The following is a 17,593-nucleotide window of genomic DNA, read 5'->3' on the forward strand; positions in this document are numbered from 1 at the left end:
ACTGGCTCCCGGCCTTTAGGGAGCACCCCTGCTTCCCCGAGCCACACAGGAGGAATGCCCATTCTGCGTCACCCTGGTCACCTTGTCCGGAGAAGGCTGGGGAGCCACATGTCCATTCAACCTGCCCCTCCACCAGATTCTGCTGAGCTCAAATTCCAGAGAAGTAGGTCTACCCTGCCACTTAGATGATAATATGACACCCGCAAAACTCACCCTTATTTATTATTCATTTTTCTTCACCAAGAATACCCAGAGGACAGTAATCAAAAGGCAGGCAGAGTTCTGTTTCCAAAAAAAGCCTTCCTAGAATCTGTGCTTCACCCAGCCCGCCTCCTAGCCCAGGGCAACTCCATGCAGCAAACCCAAAGGCTGCAAACTCATTTGGCGGCATCCCCAGTTCCTATGAGCCCTCAGCAGAGGGGTGGTGGTCTGCAGGGGGACGGTCTTGGCTCCACCCCTCTGCCTGCACCGGATATCTCGGTTTTATTTTTATTTTCACTCTCGTTCTTTTCTGAGGGCCAACAGAAGACGCACACGCCTCCTATATAAAGCGGCACTAGCCAAAACAAATGCACATCAAATGCATTTATTTGCACAGACACTCATAAAAACTTTACTAGACACCAAATAATTACAGGAAGAGGCAAACCTCCAGCTCTGCCGATCCCCCGCTTTTGAAGTGGATTTAAGATAAAGATCAAATAGGCTGGGTGCTGGAACCCGCATCACACCCAGCCCCCCTTCCCCAGTCACGGACCCTCAGGGTGGAGACCAATGAACTTTCTTGCTTTTGTGAATTTGTGTCCAATTCATATAAAATGTCTTTCTGCGACTTATTCTTAAGTGTCCTAATGGGGGTTTTATGGCTCGAAATATGGTCCTGGGCCTTTTCTTTGTTCTGGCTCAGGTCCTCCGTCCGGGAAGCCCCTGGTTCTATAGGAGCTGCTGAAATACCCCAGCCCGTCCATTTGGCAAGAAATGCAAAGATTCTTGAGGAAAGTGCCTTTTAGGAAATAAATATAAATGGCACCTTGGGAGTCCCACACGGACAGCTTCAACGCATTGGGCTGAAGCCCCTAATTCTGTTGCCATCTGAAAAACCCCTCAGCCTGGGCTCCACAGCCAAAGTGAGGAGTGAAGGCTGAGACTGTGCTGGGCTGTCTGGGCACAGCCTGGGCGGGGGGGCGCGGGGTCTCCTGGGCCCGGCCCACAGCTGCCTGGACCTGAGTTTCACCTGCCCTAAAGGAAGATAGATTGTTGAGCTGAGGTCCGGTTCCCCTCAGGCCCAGGTTGGACGGGAAGGAGGCAGCTGCAGTCTCCCCTAAGTCCCGGGGACTCTCTTTCCTCCAGACATCTGAGTGGAGACTCATTATGTGCCAGGCACTGTGGTGAGCGCTTGTAGTCCGTTCTCCCAACGGCCCTGCGGGAATGCAGGCTATTACGCCCACTTTACAGATGAGGAAGTTGCAGTACAGAGTGAGGGCAGGGCCTTCTGGAGGTCCTGAACCAGATCTGGGGGACTCCCTGAGACCTGCTCTTCACCCCGCTTCTAACCCACTGCCTGGCCAGTGAGAGATCTCAGCCCTGGGCCACCTGGCCGGGGCATTGTCCCTCTCCAGCCCTGAGAGCTCAAAGCAGCCTTTCGATCTGCGATCCTGGGTCAGGACCTGACCCACCAAGGAGAAATCTCATGACTAATGACCCAGACCTTGTGCTGAAAAGTCATGAGTCTGTGGCCAGAGACCCCCACCAGCTGGTTGAGGGTGGGGGCTGGGCCGCATAGAGGGCTGAAGGACTCTGCTGGGGCTGGACGGTCCCCACGTTGCACACGGACACACACCAGCATACAGCCTCGGAGCCACACACACTGTGCCTCACCAGCAAGTTCTGACTCTAGAAAACCCCAGATGGGAGAGTGAGGCCGGCTCCCAGTCCTGAGTCAGAGGGACCCCCACACACACTTGGAACCCACCCCCTCCCCCAGTCATTCCTCTGGGTACCTCCACGGGACTCAGGGTTTCTGAGCTCTCCGCAGACGGGAAGACCACAGACCCTCTTCCCTGGGCTGTGGGAACATGACCGGATTACTTATCACACACATGCATCTCTCTGCTAGCTGAGAAGAGACCTGAGCCTTTGACCCCTGTGTCCCGGGGGTCAAGTACAGCTGGTGATCCAAGGAGTCAAGGGTGGTCACATCTGGCTCCGGAGGCCGGTACACTCGAGCCCTTCAGTGCCTGCCCGCTTCACTTCCTGAGGACCCAGGTCTTCAGAGCCCAGGCTAGGTCCTGGGATGAGCAGCCCCCAGCCCAGGTCTCGGCTGGGGGCCGCAGCTCTGGTCCAGGCTGGCTCCCCCCACCTCCCTGCCCCCACACATCTGAGGATCGCAGGGGCCAGTGGCGGGCAAGCAATGCAGGAGGGGTCTGGGTGCTCTGGCAGCCCTGACTCTCCCCCTGGCTGGCAGAGTGGAATCGCCGATCCGCACAGCTCTGAGCCCGTGCCTCCAAGCTGCGCGGCACCGGGCTGGGCCGCACCCTGTCCTCCCCCCCTGCCCAGGATTCTGGCTTCCAGCTGGGGCTGTAAACTGTGAGGGGACCCACGGCTGGCTCTGGTCAGAAGCATGGCTGGGGGGAACAGACAGGGCTCCACTGCCGGGAGGGTGGGGGTCCTAGGGCCCTGCTTGTGGGCCACTGGTAGCGCTGGCAGGGGCCGGGAGCAGTAAGCCCTAAGGAAAGGAGCATCCTTGCTCCTTTGGTAGAGAGAAGGGCTCCGTGGAAATGACGCGTCAGTAGAATTGGGGAGCTAAGACTCCCGCCCTACTGCTTCCGTCTCAGTTCTTACTTCTCCCCAGGCGATTCCACACAGTCGACTGAGTCTTCCCTTAGGTGGAGAAAACCCAAAGCTGTTTCTGACACCTTAGTCCGAGCCCAGGAGAATCCCTGATTGCCGAGGGGCCGGGGTCGCCCTGGGGAGGAATCGGCGTCTTCTGTCGGCTGCTCTGAGCAAGACAGCACTCGCCGGCTACCCGTAGTACCCAACTTCAGGCCGAGGCCCCATTTCTACCGTGCAGTCCGCCAAGGTTTCAGCATGGGAAGCCCGTCGGGAGAGCAGAAGCCATGACTGGGCTTGAAAGAGACCTGGGGCCTCTGCGCACAGTGCGAAGGAGCCGGGACGCCGCCGACTCAGCTGGGGGAGAGGGGGAGCAGAGACAAAAGGCAAGGACAGGACCCATGGGTTGATCCAGAGGGTGGGGGTGGGGTGGGGAATTAATGTGCAGCAAACCAGGAGAAGGAGGAGGAGGAGATGGGAAACCAGGTTCGTGGCCTGAGCAACCCTGCTCCCAGATCAGAGAGTGCAGCCTGCGGCCTGGGTCCAAGCCCAAATCTCAGCAGCTGCGGACAGCTCTGGGCACCCGCCTTGGCCCTGGTGGTGTGGGCTGTGATGCCGGCAGGAGCACCGGGTGACTTGCCAGGATTCTGTGCGCCCCGGGGGCCAGGTGAGCCATGCACCCAAAGGTGGGTCCCCGGCTCACCCTTCTGCTTGGAGACGTGGCCTTTGAGCCGCCCCGGGAATGCGGCCCTGGGCACAGTCCCGACTCAACTCTGAACGCCAGCCGGAGAGTCCCAGAAGCTCAGAGGTCTCCATCCTGACAAACGGGAGGTGAAAGGTGTGGAGAAGAGGTTTGGCACAAGGAAGGCGGGGAGTGGGAAACAGGGAGAAGGGGATGACCTGCTGTTCCCGAAATTTGGAGTCTGGGGTGGGTTTGCAGGACCTGTGATGGAAGAGGATTCCTAAGTGATGGAAGAGAATTTCCTAAGTGCACTCTGAAGGAGGAGAGGGTCTGGGCCTGGAACAAGGACCCTCTCGCCTACAGGCAGTCGCCCGACAGCGGGTGCAAAAACGCAGCGCTGCCAGCAGAGGGCAGAATGTGCCCGATCGGTCCGCCAGCCCTGAGCCCGGCTCTGCGCCCCGGGCTTTGCGCGCCCGAGCCTCGTCCGCCCGGCTTCACCCGCCGCTGCCTCTCCCCGGTCCCAGTCACCCGGCGAGGACGGTCCAGGCCCAGTCGCAGGCCCGGCTTCGGCAGCTCAAGGCCTGGGGTTTCCAGGTTGCCCAAGGACAGGGGACCAAGGGCTTATGGGAGAAACTCCACATCCACTTATCCGCTGTCCTGGATACAGACACACAAAGACGCCAAGAAATCAAGAAAAACACGGAGACACAAAGACATACACAACTCGGAGACTCACGAGCACACAGAATGGTTCGGAAACTCGGAGGTACACACAGACACGCAAAGGTGACACCAAGATAAAAGGATCCCATACACAATACGGAGGGTGAGAGGCGTTCAAAGACCTTGGGACCCGCAGGGGCACACACAAAGACCTACAAAAACGCTAACGATATGGAGACATGGAAGGCCCAGCAGACTCACATCCAAACACACACGGATGCGGGGGAATCAGACACGGATTCAGAGTCACATACTCGGAGCCCAGACAGTTGTAGGGACGCAGAGAAATCCTAGGTGCAGAGAGACACGGGTGCACAGGCATGGAAGAACCTCAGAGAAGGGAGCATCGAAACACAGACACACACACACGCGCGCGCGCAGATACCCACCGACAGACACGCAGGTACTGGGGTAGGGAGGGAGCTTTCTAATCCTCCACAAAGTCGGGCTCCTCCGCGGGGCCCCGCGGCACAGGGGGCCACTTCTTACCAAGCCTCCCGCAGGCTTCAAATCCGATCCGCCCTCTCGCCTCCAGCGGGGTCAGGGGACCCGCCTCCCTTGCCCTCCGCCCCCGCCCCGCTCCGCGCCGCTGCTCCGCTCCGGGAGGGGCCCGGGCTGCCCCCAGCGGCGCGCAGGGTCAACCTGTGCCTGCCCCCGGGCCGCTTCGGCCCCCCTGCTCCCGGGCGAGCCGTGCCTCCTTGGGGACCCCGGGAGCCGAAGACACAAGCCGGCCCGGGCGCGGTGCGCAGCAGCCGGACGCAGCGGCCTGCGTGCGGAGTGCGGGTGCCAGTCCCAATGTGGCCAGGCCGGACAAGCGCCCGAGTCGGCCGCTCATTCTCGCCGGCTTTTCCTTTCCCGGTGCCGAGGCCCACTCTGCCCAGATTGGCCAGGGCCCTGTCCCTGCCGGGCATGGCCTACTGACCCCGGGCAGGGTCCCTCAGCCACCCAAGGTAGCTTATATTCCAGCGATCAATCCGGTTTCCTTCGCGCGCTCCAACGCACGTCCTCCGCGACCCTGGGGCCACCACCCTCTACCCCTGCCCCTCATTGCCAATCCTGCGAGGCCAGGAATTGCCCCCACCCCTAGCCGCGATCACTTTCTCACTCCTAACCATCCTCTAAACTCTATGTCGCCTGCAGCCCGGCCTCACCTTTCTGGCCTGCCCCAGTGTTCCCATTCTTCATGCCGGGGGCCCTTCTCGGATCTTCGCTCACCCTTCCACCCACTCTCTGCCACGTCTGAAGCTTTCCCGTACCCCCACCCCAAATCTGGAGCCAAATTCCACTCCCCCCACCGGGTCAGGACTTTCACAAGTCCTGGACCAGCAGCCCTTCCCTCCTGCCTGCCGGTACCCGAGCTTGGATCCCGGCAGCCAGCCCTCTCCGCCGAGCAAACCGGCTCCGGGAAGGCGTCGGCACCCGGGGTGGCTGGGGGTTTGGGGTGGGGGGAGGCGGGGGGACGCCAACTCAGCCCGGTGCGACCTACCTCTGCCGACGCTCGGGGTCTCCCCCGGGCGGCCACTGCGGGTCGGCGCCGTCCCCTAGTGCAGCCGCTGCTCTCCCCGCCGTCCGTGAAGAGTCTGTCCTCGCTCAGGGCCACTCCTCTTAGCGCTGAAGCCTTACAAAATATTAATAATAAAGAAGGCAAGAAGAGGGGAGGGGGGGGGAAAAGAAAGAAAGGAAAGCTTTCATTCCCCAACTCCCAAATCAATTTTTCAAGGGGGTGGGGCAGAAGGATTTGTTTCGAAGGCGACCCAAACTTCAGCGAGGGACCCGCGGGGCGCTCGGCCTGGCCCGGGGCGCCAGGGTCCGCACTCGGGGGCCCAACGCGGCGCAGGGAGCTCAAGCCGGGGGGCCGCGGGGAACCCTCCCGCCGGGGGGCGGGAAGGGTTGGAGAGGGGGGGTGGGCAGCGACGGCACTATTTGACGTGGAGCCGCCGGCTCATCCCGGCGCAGGGATACGAGGCTCACCAATGAGTTCAAATGTCAGGAAGTTTGAGGAGCGGTGAGGCGGCTCCCGGCCGGAGTATCCCTCCGCCGCCGGCCCCGCAGCTCTAAACCGAGCGGCTCCTCGGGCGCACCATGGCACTGGGGTAGCGCGGGGAGCGCGCCTGGAAGCCCGCGGCCCGCTGCGCCCCGCCCGGGACCCCGCTGCGCCGCCCGCGCGCCCCCCCCTCAGCCCGCGGGGCCGCCCCTGCACCCCCACCCCCTCCCCCGCCCGCCGCCGCCGCCGCCGCCAGCACCACCAGCACCGCCGCCGCCGTCTCCTCCTCCCCGCGCGGCTCCGTCCGCCGCCGCCGCCGCCGCCCCTGCAGCCCGGCTCCGGGGCTGACAGGCAGGTGACAGACAGAGGAGCCGGCGCGCGTACCCACGAGTGCCCCGGGAGAGAGCGCGGCGCGGGCTGCAGCCGCCCCGGCCCTCCCGCACGACGCCGGGGCCCGGGGCCAGCGAGTGGCCGCTCCGCACTCGCCGGGGGCAGCCGGCGGCCCCAGCCGCAGCTCCAACCCCGCGGGGGCCGCGCCTCCCCGGCTCCCCGGCTCCCCGGCGGCGGCGGCTGCGGCGGGAGGCGAGCCGGCCGGCAAGCGGGCGGGCAAGCACCCTGGCCGGCGGGGCCCGCAGCGCGCCCCGCGTCCCATGGATATAGCAACAGGTCCCGAGTCGCTGGAGAGGTGCTTCCCCCGCGGGCAGACGGACTGCGCGAAGATGTTGGACGGCATCAAGATGGAGGAGCACGCCCTGCGCCCCGGGCCCGCCACTCTGGGGGTGCTGCTGGGTGAGTGCGGGGTCGGGACGCCCCGAGTGGTCTATTGGCAGGGGACAGGGGCCTCGGCCCCTGTAGATGGACACGGGGGGGTCCAGGCCAACGGATAAAGGCAATGGTGTTGCAGAACGTGGGGGTGTCGGGGACACAGAGAGAAGACTCCTGGAGTGATCACAAGAGGGACGAGAGGCACGCCTAGACAGGCATCCTGAGGGGACAGAGGTACGCAGGGACACCCCCTAGGAGGAGCGAGGACAAGGCACAGCTCCAGCCGCCACCTCCCATCCTCACCGGGCTGCAGTTCTAGAGCTGCTACTCGGGAGACGAGAGGTAGGAGGCGGTGGCAGGGGTGATGGAGAAGACAAGAAGTCACCTTGGCAAGCTTGGGAGTGGTGCCGGGTCACTTGGGGAGGGGCCGTGTCTAAGAGAGAAATGTTCCCCGGGTCACCCAGATTACAGATATGGGGGGAGATGTGGGAGAGAAGACAAGGAACGCCACCGTGGGGCGTGCGCCTAAGACCTCACCTCGCCTGTCTCGGTCCCGGCCGGCTGCCCCGCGCCGTGTTCGTTCCTCCTCTCTTGTATTACTACCGAGCGCTGGATCTCCGGAGAAGGAGCGCGCAGCGCCGAGCTGAGGCTCCAGGCCCGCGCGGCCTCTCGGCGCCGGAGTCCGCCGACCGGGATGAGCTCACTGAGGCTGCCCGGCCCCCGGCGCGGCGGCCGGGGAGGCGCAGGCGGCGGGCGGCGCTCCCGGGCTGCCCTCGCCTTTGGGGCCGGGGGCCGCGGGCACAGCGCGATCGGGACGCTGGGCCGGGCTGGTCGGCGCTGACGGCCCGGCTCTCGCCCTGTGCGCTGCAGGCTCCGACTGCCCGCATCCCGCCGTGTGCGAGGGCTGCCAGCGGCCCATCTCCGACCGCTTCCTGATGCGAGTCAACGAGTCGTCCTGGCACGAGGAATGTTTGCAGTGCGCGGCGTGTCAGCAAGCCCTCACCACCAGCTGCTACTTCCGGGATCGGAAACTGTACTGCAAACAAGACTACCAACAGTAAGCGCCTCGCGTCTTCCTCCTTCCCCGCCGCCGCCCGGCACTCGAGCCTGGCCGCCCTCTGCCCGGCCGGGGCCCGCGTACGCCCTACAGCCGGCCCCGCGCGCCGCTGGGCCCGTCAACTCCAGAGAGAACTCCGCGGGTTGCGCGTCTCCCTGCAGGGCAGAACCATCCCGGCCCGGCTAACCCCGGTGGGGTGGCCGGGACCCTCCGGCAGCCCCTAGATGCCATCTTTTTTGTTCGGGAAACCTGCGCTGGGCTGCTCCCGTTGGGGTGCGCGGGACAAGGCCCTGAGCGGAGTCGGGGATACGATGCTGCGGTCGCGGGACCAGGGCCTGGCTTCACGGAGGCCTGCACTGGGGACCGAGAATTGCTTTTTAAACGAAAGCAGTGCTTTAGGGAGCCGGGCCCTGGCGGTGTGCTTCCCCAGCCCCAAGGCAGGGTTTGTGTCGGTTGGGGATTGCTGAAGCAAGGGGGTGGAGTGCCAGGGTGCTGAAGCGCTGGAGCTGTGGGGCATGCCCCCTTTGTGCCAGGCTCCCTGCTGCCTTTTCAGTCCCTGATGGAGAGAAAAGGGTGTGCACCCTCCCCAGGCCGTTCCATGCGGGAATCCTGCACACATAATTATTGTTGGCTGGAGAGGCTGTCTAGGAAGAGGACCTTAAGAGGTGGCAAACCACAATCTGGGCTCCCCATGGGGTGAGGAGCTGACCAAGTCAGCCTTCCCCAGCAGGCCCTCTTTCTTGCAATGTGTGTATGTTGGGGAGGGCTGGCCTGCTCTGACCTCCTGCAGGCCAAGCCTCTCAGGGTTGGGGCCAGAGACTGGGCTGAGCCCTACCTGCTTGGCTTTTGTTTTTAGCTGAGACTATGGATTTGTTTGGCAGGGGGCGTGGGGTAGATAAGAGTAGATCCAGGTTTTTGTTTTGTTTCATTTCTTTTGATCCTCTGGGTTTTGTGCCTGGTGGTGTGATTAAGAGGGAGGCAGAGGGGAGCAGCAGCAGGAAGAGGGGCATGGGGATGCCCAGGGCAGCGACTAGTGGGTGCCCGTGAAAACTTTGCAGTGACGCCCAGAAAACCATTTCCAATAGGGCTATGGGTTGGGTAGGCTGCTCAGGTGGTGTGGCGCTCAGAAGGGGCTGTGTGTGCCCAAGTCTCTGAGAAAAGACACTGCGGCCAGTGCTTGGTATCGACAGCAAGGGCAGCCTACCTGCTCTGCTCAGGGACTGCCTTAAATCCACGCCTTGATGGGAAGGGGAGCAGCTTGACTGAGACCTGGAAATAGGTGGGACTGCAGGCCAGAGCCCTGGAGAGGGCATCAGGTTCTAGACCCCGGCTGAGCCCTCCGCTAGCGCCTACTCTGAGCTCCCCTGGTCCAGGGACCCAGCAGGAGCTGCTTTTTGTGCCTGGCTCTTCCTGCCAGCTGGGGGGCTCTGCAGGCAGGAACTGGGGCCCTGTCCTGAGCCGGCTCTTCTGTGGTCCCCAAAGACTGCCCCTCTCTCTGGAGCACCCCGGGTTAGGCACACTGCCATTCATGGGGCTTGTGCTGTGCTCCGGACTGATATGATTCTAGTTCCAGAAGAAGCTGAGGCCACCAGTCAGCTCAGCCACAGGCAGGCATAGAGCAGTATAAAGAAAAGGAGGAAAGTAGTGGGAGCTAGGTGCGGTCAGAGGCTTTGGGCTGGCCCCAGGGACTGGCCCCTCTGCGGGGCTCACCAGCCTCCAGCCCACATACATCCTGGGGTCTCTGCCCGCCCAAGCACGGCTCTGGCGGTGCCACTGCCCAGGGCAGCTCAGCCTGGACAACTCAACACGTGGGGGCCGGAGGCCCAGAAAACTGGAAATGGGCCTTCAAATCATTTGTGCAAGTTTTTGAAAAAAAAAAAAAAAATTTTTTTTCTTTTACGTTTTGTAAAGACTCTTTCCAGCCTCTTGTACCCATCTGCCCATCCTCTCCTCCCCACACCCCAGTCATTCATAGCAATTTTCTTTAAACCAGGAGAGGGTGCCCCCCTGGTTCTTCAGAGCAGGGAATTGTAAAGTCACACAATTTGAGCTGGATGATCCTTTAAAGCTGAAAGGCCAACTCCCTCATTTTACAAAACAATTAAGCGTTAGACAACTATTGCTTTGCTGAAAGTATATTTGTTTAAAATAGAAAAAAAGTACCTAAGAGCTTTCTTCCTCAGTGCAGTAGGGGTGTATTTGCGAGTGAATTTTGGGTCAGGGTGAATCTCCTGCGCAGAGTCTAGGTCCTGTGGGCAGCAGGCGGGCATTATTCATACCTCTCATGGTGTCCTCCTCCTTCCCTGCCCCCTCTTTCTTCCAATAATGCCAATTAGGTATCTATACTAGACTGGCCGGCGGAGGAGGGGGCAGAAGGAGGGGTTGTTATCAAGACACTTCTGGGGACAAATCCTCCGGTGGATCTTGCATCCGCTTTTCTCTGGGAGAGCAAGGGCAGAGAGGCAAGCAGGGGCTCACTGGGAAGAGATGTTCTTTGCACAATAAAAATGTATTTCACGATTTATTTTTTTCTTTGAGGATCGCAGATGCATATTTATTGCATCTGTGCGTAAATGCTTTTCAGACGAGAATGCAGGCAAGTGGACACAGAAACGTGCCTTCTTGATTTTGTAGTCTGTGCGTCAGCGGTATCGGGAAATTAACATACGCCCCCCTCCAAAAAAAGAACTTTTGAAAACTGTTTCTTCGCCTTGAGAGGAGCTGCAGGGCTCGATCCTTAGAAAGAGGTTCCTGTTTTTATTAAGCATCTCTTCCTCCTTCCGATTTATTTTAAAGGTCCGGGACACTCAGAGGCACAACGTTATTTTATGCACCACGGGGGTGATTAATTGACGTTCGGGCGCATTTAATAATGTTTGATAAAAATCCACCCGCACGTCCTCATCCTGCAAAGTGAAGAGCGGGCCACGGGCATTTGGGCATTTTCACGCATCACTCGAAGTCTTCTTTTTCTCACTTACGTGTTTTGGGGGGGTCTCCTTCAGGGGAGAAAAAAAGCATTGGATCGTTCAGCTGTGCCCCAGGCTTTGGCCCCTCGGCAGCGCGAGCTCCGTTTCGAGTAGAAAATAGGGTTAGAAACCGGGAAGACCCACAACCTCCAAACACAAACACCCCCTCCTTCCTCCACCCCAGAACACATTTAAAAAATGACATTACCCACCTCCTCATTTTGTTTTTTTCTTTTGCCGCTTAGCCAAATAGAATTATGTAACTCTCTTTTTCTGCCGTCTGTCGCTAGTCTGGAAAGGGTTTCTATCTTTCTATCCCGAGGAGATGGCGAATTCCGGGAGGAGGCTCCGGAAGGGGGGAGGGTGCTTGGCAGAATCCAAAAATCTGTCACAAAATGGAGCCTAATCGCTTGGAAGACAGCTCCCAGATCTGGCCACTCGAGCCTTGTCGGTGTGCGGCTAGCGGGAGCCTGCGTGAGCTGTGTGCCCACCTCGGCGTCCAGGGCTCGCGGCGCCCTTCGGCTGCCGGGCCTGCCTGGGCGGCCTTATCTCTCCGCCGTGGAGCCCGCGCGGGGCCCCTGGGCCTCGCCTGCCCAGGTAGGATGCCCCCACAGCGGCAAGAGTGGGGCAGGAAGGCTTTGCTTGAGTTTCACAAAAAAGCTGTCTGAGTCCTGGGGTGATTTTCTTTCTTCTTTTTTTTTTAATTTACCCCAGCTGACTGTGGCTCCAGTGGCCCAACCCCAGTCTTCCCCAGCGCATTCCTTTCCTGGGAAGTGTTTACACCGGGAAGGGCCTTCCTGGGAGATTCACCTCACCTCTGAGCACCGGGTGTGGCGCATGGGGAGAGCAAAGTCAGGCCCCAGCCTTTGCTGGCGGCTGCTTCTCCCTGCTTGGGAGGCCTCCTTTAGGAGGGTGCCAGTTACACCAGGAGCATCCCCTGCACCAGTGGGTACCCCAGTTGGCATGGCTCCCAGCAGACTAGTTTCAAGCTGTGACATCCCTGCCTACAGCCTAGGGTAGAGTAGTGGGCCTGTCCTGGAAACGGATTTCCTTAGAAGGAAGAGCCAGCGCTTTGCCTTATTTGAAAGACTTCTCGAGTGCTCTCCCTGGACATGGAAGGGCCGAGGGGCTCCCTCTGCCAGCCCAAATCTAGGGACCCTCTGGCCCCCGGGAGGGCACCTCCTCGATTAACCCCAGCAACTTGGCTGCAGGCGGAAGGGTAAGCAAGGGCCTTCCTGAGGCTGCAGTCTTCCACTGCTGAACGGATGCATTATTCACAGCTGACTCCTGGCTCACCCTGTATTCCCCAGGCTCTGGGCTGGTGTAGCCTAATTTGTTTGCTGGGCTTTTCCCGAGTGGGGAAAGCAGGCTATGAGAATCTCCTCTGGGGTATGTGATTGGTGACCTTCAGCTCCCTCCTGTGTGTGTCCTTTGGAGCCAGGCTTAGGACCTTAGAGTCCCGACACCTACCTGAGCCTCTTCTGTAAAATGGGGGACATACCCACCTGGGAAGGGAGAAGTATTTTTATGAGGATTGGAGATAACGTGCCCCAGAGGACCTGGCATCTTGCCTGGCACATTGTTAATACTCTGGAAATTATTATTGTTGCTTTATCACCATCAGCATGGCAAGGAATGCCTTGTCTCTGAGGCCATGCACCATACCACCCATGGATTCCATGCCAAAGAGAGGGCAGCTGGCATGCTAGGCTTGCCATAAGGAAAGATGAGGGACACCCCTGGGAAAACCATTCCCTTTGCCTGAGTGGGACACTGAGGCAGACCTGGGTTCACCTCCCAGCCTCAGCACTCAGCAGCTGTGTGATCTTAGCCAAGTGGCTGCCCATCTCTGAGCCAGAGGTTCTCCATCCACAGAACAACGGAGGCTGTGAGGATTACACCGGGTACCCCAGTGGGGGTGGGGAAGCTTCAGTAAATGTTCCATACTTCATGGGATCCAGTATCCTCTCCTGAGCCTCCATAGAGGCAGAAAAGCTTCTGATTACATGAGTGAAAACAAATGCCAACTGTGCATTGTCAAGAAGGGCAGGGGGGCAGCAGGGTGGGCCTGGCCTATTCCTTCTTGTGGGGGGAGGGGGTGGGCAGCGCGTGGAGGTTGGGCTAAATCAAAGATCTTTCCATTGGAATCTCCAGGGTCTACATATAACTTGGAAAAGCACACTCAATAATATAATTTAGTGTTTGGAGAGCTGTTCATGTTCATTTGCTCTTGTGATTCAAATGACAGAAAATAAAGCTCAACCGACTTCTCCCAGGCTGCAGGGGGGATTCCGAAGAGAGGGTATGTGCGGGAGAGATCTAGGGACTGTACATTTTTCAGGTGAGAAATACCAGCCCAGGCAGTCAGGAGGCTCTTCCAGCCCAGGGAGGTTTTTTGGTCCATAAAGAGCTGGCAGTGCTTCCCCAGGGAACTTCCTCTATCCTGCAGCTAATGAGGTTTTTAAAACAGAAAAGGGAAAACACACACACCACTCACTCACAACCACCCAGTCCTACTTTGGCATTAGTTAGGTGGAAGAATGGAGGATACTCCCAGTGACATGAGTTATAACTTCCAATTTGTTGGACACCACAATCAAGCCTCAGGTTTAGGGGAGGGAAGAAGGAGGGATGGTCCACTCATCCAAGGAGTTCCTGTGAACTGTCAGTCAGCGGAGGGTGCTGGAGGACCCAAGGCCCTTGGCTCTGTGGCTGACCCAGCCTTCTCCAACCTCCAGATTCTGTGCTGATGGCAGCAGAGAGCAAAACCAAAATTATATGTATTTATTGCCACTGCAGTCAGAAGTGGGGAGGTGGTGGTACGGAGGGGAGGGCAAGGCTGAAAACCATATTTGAAAAAGTTGATTCACGAAGGCAGAGGAAGCAAAGTGGCAGACGTTTGCCATTTCATCGGCCGGCTGGTGTTCTCCATTCATGTCATAAATGTCTCCTGTCATTTGAAGCCAAAAGCAACATGATTTGGTTCCCCGGTGGCCTATAGGGTTTTTCTCCATTTTCTTTTTTTTGCAGTAAATGTTTATTTGTTAATGATATACTTTAAACAGCCTAGCCTTGACCTCAAGTCTCCTGAAGCATCCATCTCCTCTCAGAAAAATCTTTCAAAGTTTGTGTAATTTTGGGGGGAAGGTGTAACTGACAGGGCAGTGAAGGGCCTGTGTTTGCTTTAACTACTGCGGTGTTGGGAGTGGAGGGGTATAAGGGGCCACTGTGCTCCGAATGGCAACTTTCTTGAGTTTCAGGCCTGGCTGACAGCACTTCCTCGCTGCCCTTTACCTTTGGGTCGCCTGATCAGTATAAATAAATTTCTGCGGAGGCCCTTGCTTTGTAATTCCCAGGGCAATATTGTATCCATTTCTGTTCAGCTTTTTGATTGGCAGCCGCTGGATCTGCCTGGTGGACCCTGGGGCCCTGAAAAGAGGTAGGGGGGGTCTCAGGGTCCAGGGGACGCGTGTGCGCACACTGGGGAGGAGGGGTGCTTTGTTTCAATCGGGAGCCAGGCCCAGCCCAGGACCAAGTGTGCCGGCTGAAGGCAGAGCACCTGGCTGGCCTGGCGCTTGGTGAACTGGGGGCGGTGGTGGAGGTGGGGTGGGGACCCGGTTCCTGGAATCGGGTTCCAGGAGAAACAAAGATGTTTGCTTCCTGGCCGGCCGTGCTGTCAGAGGCTTCCTCAGGAACTGTGAGGTGGGTACCAGCCAGGGAGGGTGCTGACGGCTGTCCAGAGCGACAGAGGTGCCCACTGGGGCCGGGGTATGGAGACCACTGAGCACCGCGCTAGGTGCAGGAAGATGAGTGAGCATGCTGGAACATCGAGCTGCCAGGGCGCCCCCCAACCCCAGATGCCTCTGCTGATGATGCCCAGCTCTGATGGTGAGAGGGGAGGCGCAACATCACCACCGGTCTGGATAAGCTGGGTGTGACCGCCCTTCTGCTCTCCCATCTCCGGCTTTCAAGGGGGACTCAGTAACTGTTGTCATGTGACTCCTGGATTGCCATAGTTACTGGGCTGCCGGGGTGTGGGCACCCGCCCAGGCCTGGAGTTGCCCAAGCCTGTGGAGACGGAAAGAAAACCAGGGTGCTCTGGGGCCACCTCCTCCAAAAGGCAGGCCCTCCAACTGAGACACAGTTTCTCAAAGGAAAGAGCAAGACCGCAGTTACAGATCAGGGCTCGAGAATGTCTCCGGCTCCCAGTAACACAGGCCAAGGGCATCGAGGAAAGCTGATGCCTCTTCCGGAGCTTCAGTTTTTCTTTCTCTGTAATAGGGGTGATCTTTCCAATCTCACTGGGTGGCTCAGAGGAAAAGTGAAACAAACCCAAAGATGCCAGCCTACCTTCGGCATCCAGTCAATGTATGTTTCCTGCCTGCCTGCCTGGGATGGAAGCCCCCGAGGGGCCCTGCCTGGCAGGGCTGCATTGTCTGCCCGAGTGGGAGGCCCAAGGAGAGCAGCCTCCTAAACCGACCTCCTAGAGCAGCCCTGCCCACCCTCTTACTTCTCACCCGGGTCTGGACTGGTGTTTGGGGGTTTTCCCCTTGCAGAAACCCAAAGCTGGCACAGGGCTGGCCATCAGAAGCTGGTCCTTGGAGGCAAGCAGTCAGCAGCCTGTGGATGGGCTCTCATTACTGTGGGTGAAGCACATAAGTTCCCAGTTTTTCCCAGCAGACCCTGGCAGTTGCCAGGGTAGGTGTTACTAACACCTAGTAAGGTAGGTTAGCCGTACTAACCCCAGAGCATCAGGCCACAGTAGTGCATCTGGAAGGAAAGCGACGGGTGTTTTTTGAATGTCTGGATGGACACTCACCTTTTTTGCTGCAGCTGTGTATTGGTGAGAAAACCCAGGCTGGGAGAGTTAATAACTTCGCCCAAGTCCGGAGTGACTCTAGCAGATTCTTCCCCAGATAGGGCTAACTCCCAAAGCGGTAGGGACCCTGCACCCCTTCACTCCTGACGTTCTGGAAGCTTTAGGTTCCCACCCTGAACCGTTGTGACTCTCCCTAGAGCACCCAGCGGGAGGTGGGGGAGCAGTGTCACCGCTGGAGGATTAGAAGGGGTGGAATTGGGTGGATCACTGCTCTCTTCCACCGGAATGCCCCAATAAGGCCAGTCCTGGCCAGAGAAGGAAAAAGGTTAGAATAACTGCCTTTCTCGGGGCGGCAGAGCTGCCTTCAGCGCCCCCCTTCGGCGCGCAGGCGGGGCGGCTCTCAGAGGTCTCCGTCCGCCTTCTCCTTCAGGCCCCCCTCTCGGAGAGTTCCTGCTCCTCGTTCTCCTTTACCCCCGAGTGGGGGCAGCGCGGTGCACGGGCTCCTCGGTTCCCCGGCTCCTCGGTTCCCGGGCTCCTTGGCCGAGCCACGGGGCGCCAGCGGCGGTTGATGAATTTCGGTGTCACCAGGGGTTTAGCCCGGATTTGGGAACCGCGCGCTCTAATACGCGCACACGGTCCTGCCCTTTCTAAAGCGCAGCCCTTTCACCCAGCCGCTGATTTATGAAGGAACCCGATCCTGGGACGGGCTGGGCTGGAGCCGGGAGCCCGGGGCCCGCGCGGCAGCCTTCGGGCTCTTTCTCCTAGCCGGGACCCTTGGCGGCTCCGGCCGTTCTCCTGGGCTGGACTCAAGGAGCCCTGCCGGGCGGGGCTTTCCGCGGCCCAGGACTTCCCTCCGAGCCACTGAAACCCCCTGGAAGGGAGCGAGGCGGGTGGAGAGAGTTCGCGTTTTCATTCGGAATTGAGCAAAGCCCTCGCCCCTCCCCAAGCCCTCCGATCGACCCCCTCGGGCAGCCCCTAAAGCAGCGAGATCGGGAGGTTTGTTTATCGAGGGAATAGAAAATTGAAAAAAAAAAAAAAAAGAAAGCGTCTAAGACCGTTTTTTCCCGCCGCAGAAACGTGCGAAGTCCCTCAGCTCCCGGAGGCAGCGAGGCGCCCCGTAGCCGAGTTCCCCGCGGGCCCACGCGGGGCCGACCCAGCGCTCTCCCTCCCGTGCCCCCGGCCGAAGCACGGCGGGAGAGCGTATTTTTTTTTTTTTTTTCAGATTTGGTTTTCAGGGGGGAAATGGGGTTGTATCAATCCACAAATATTTACTCTTAACAGACTTGTATCTGTGGAGATTTCGAACAAAGACAGTTTAGGGGGATTACAAAAACCCTAAACCCCGTTTTTCTCCCGGACTTGGTGCTTTAAATGCCAATTACAGGCGAGCCATATCCAACAGCAACGGGGGGGAGGCGAGCAGGGTCCGGGGAGGGAGTGGGGGGCGAGTCCAGCCATTAAATGTAACTTTTCATTATGAAAAGGATTTCGCCGGTTTTATCTTCTAATAAGATTATGTCACGAACACAAGTACCTAGGATGGTGCTGAGTGACAGGGCTCTGTCGTTTAATCAGAGGCTGCGCCGCTCAAACCGCGGGGCCCTTTGTCCGACGGAGTGAACGACGGAAACTTGCCGTCCTAATCCCCTTATTCATGTCAGGCAGAGAAAAGAAGCCGAGCACCTTACAACCGTGTCCCCTCCACCCCTTCCGAGGGCGGAGAGAGGAGGGGGGCTCCAGCCCTGTGCCCCCCACCCCACCCCCA

General features: G+C 59.1%; 1 protein-coding gene and 1 long non-coding RNA gene across 3 annotated transcripts in view; one reads left to right on the top strand and one right to left on the bottom strand.

The window, feature by feature from the left end:
• Window positions 1-474: 474 nt before the first annotated feature.
• Window positions 475-7,766, bottom strand: LOC122442171. Its single transcript, XR_006269563.1, has 3 exons — window positions 7,521-7,766; window positions 5,721-5,852; window positions 475-3,646 (listed from the first exon to the last, which is right to left on the bottom strand). It is a non-coding gene; the product is annotated as an uncharacterized LOC122442171 (long non-coding RNA).
• Window positions 6,549-17,593, top strand: part of LMX1B (LIM homeobox transcription factor 1 beta) — an 86,579-nt gene continuing 75,534 nt past the window's right edge. For both annotated transcript variants that reach the window (XM_043469580.1, XM_043469581.1), the window contains exons 1-2: window positions 6,549-7,007; window positions 7,854-8,040. In XM_043469580.1, the coding sequence (XP_043325515.1) occupies window positions 6,869-7,007; window positions 7,854-8,040 (326 nt within the window). In that variant the 5' untranslated portion in view covers window positions 6,549-6,868. The remainder of the gene's footprint in view (window positions 7,008-7,853; window positions 8,041-17,593) is intronic.

The sequence above is a fragment of the Cervus canadensis genome, chromosome 5 (genome assembly GCF_019320065.1).
Source record: "Cervus canadensis isolate Bull #8, Minnesota chromosome 5, ASM1932006v1, whole genome shotgun sequence".
In the NCBI taxonomy this organism is placed as follows: Eukaryota; Metazoa; Chordata; class Mammalia; order Artiodactyla; family Cervidae; genus Cervus; species Cervus canadensis.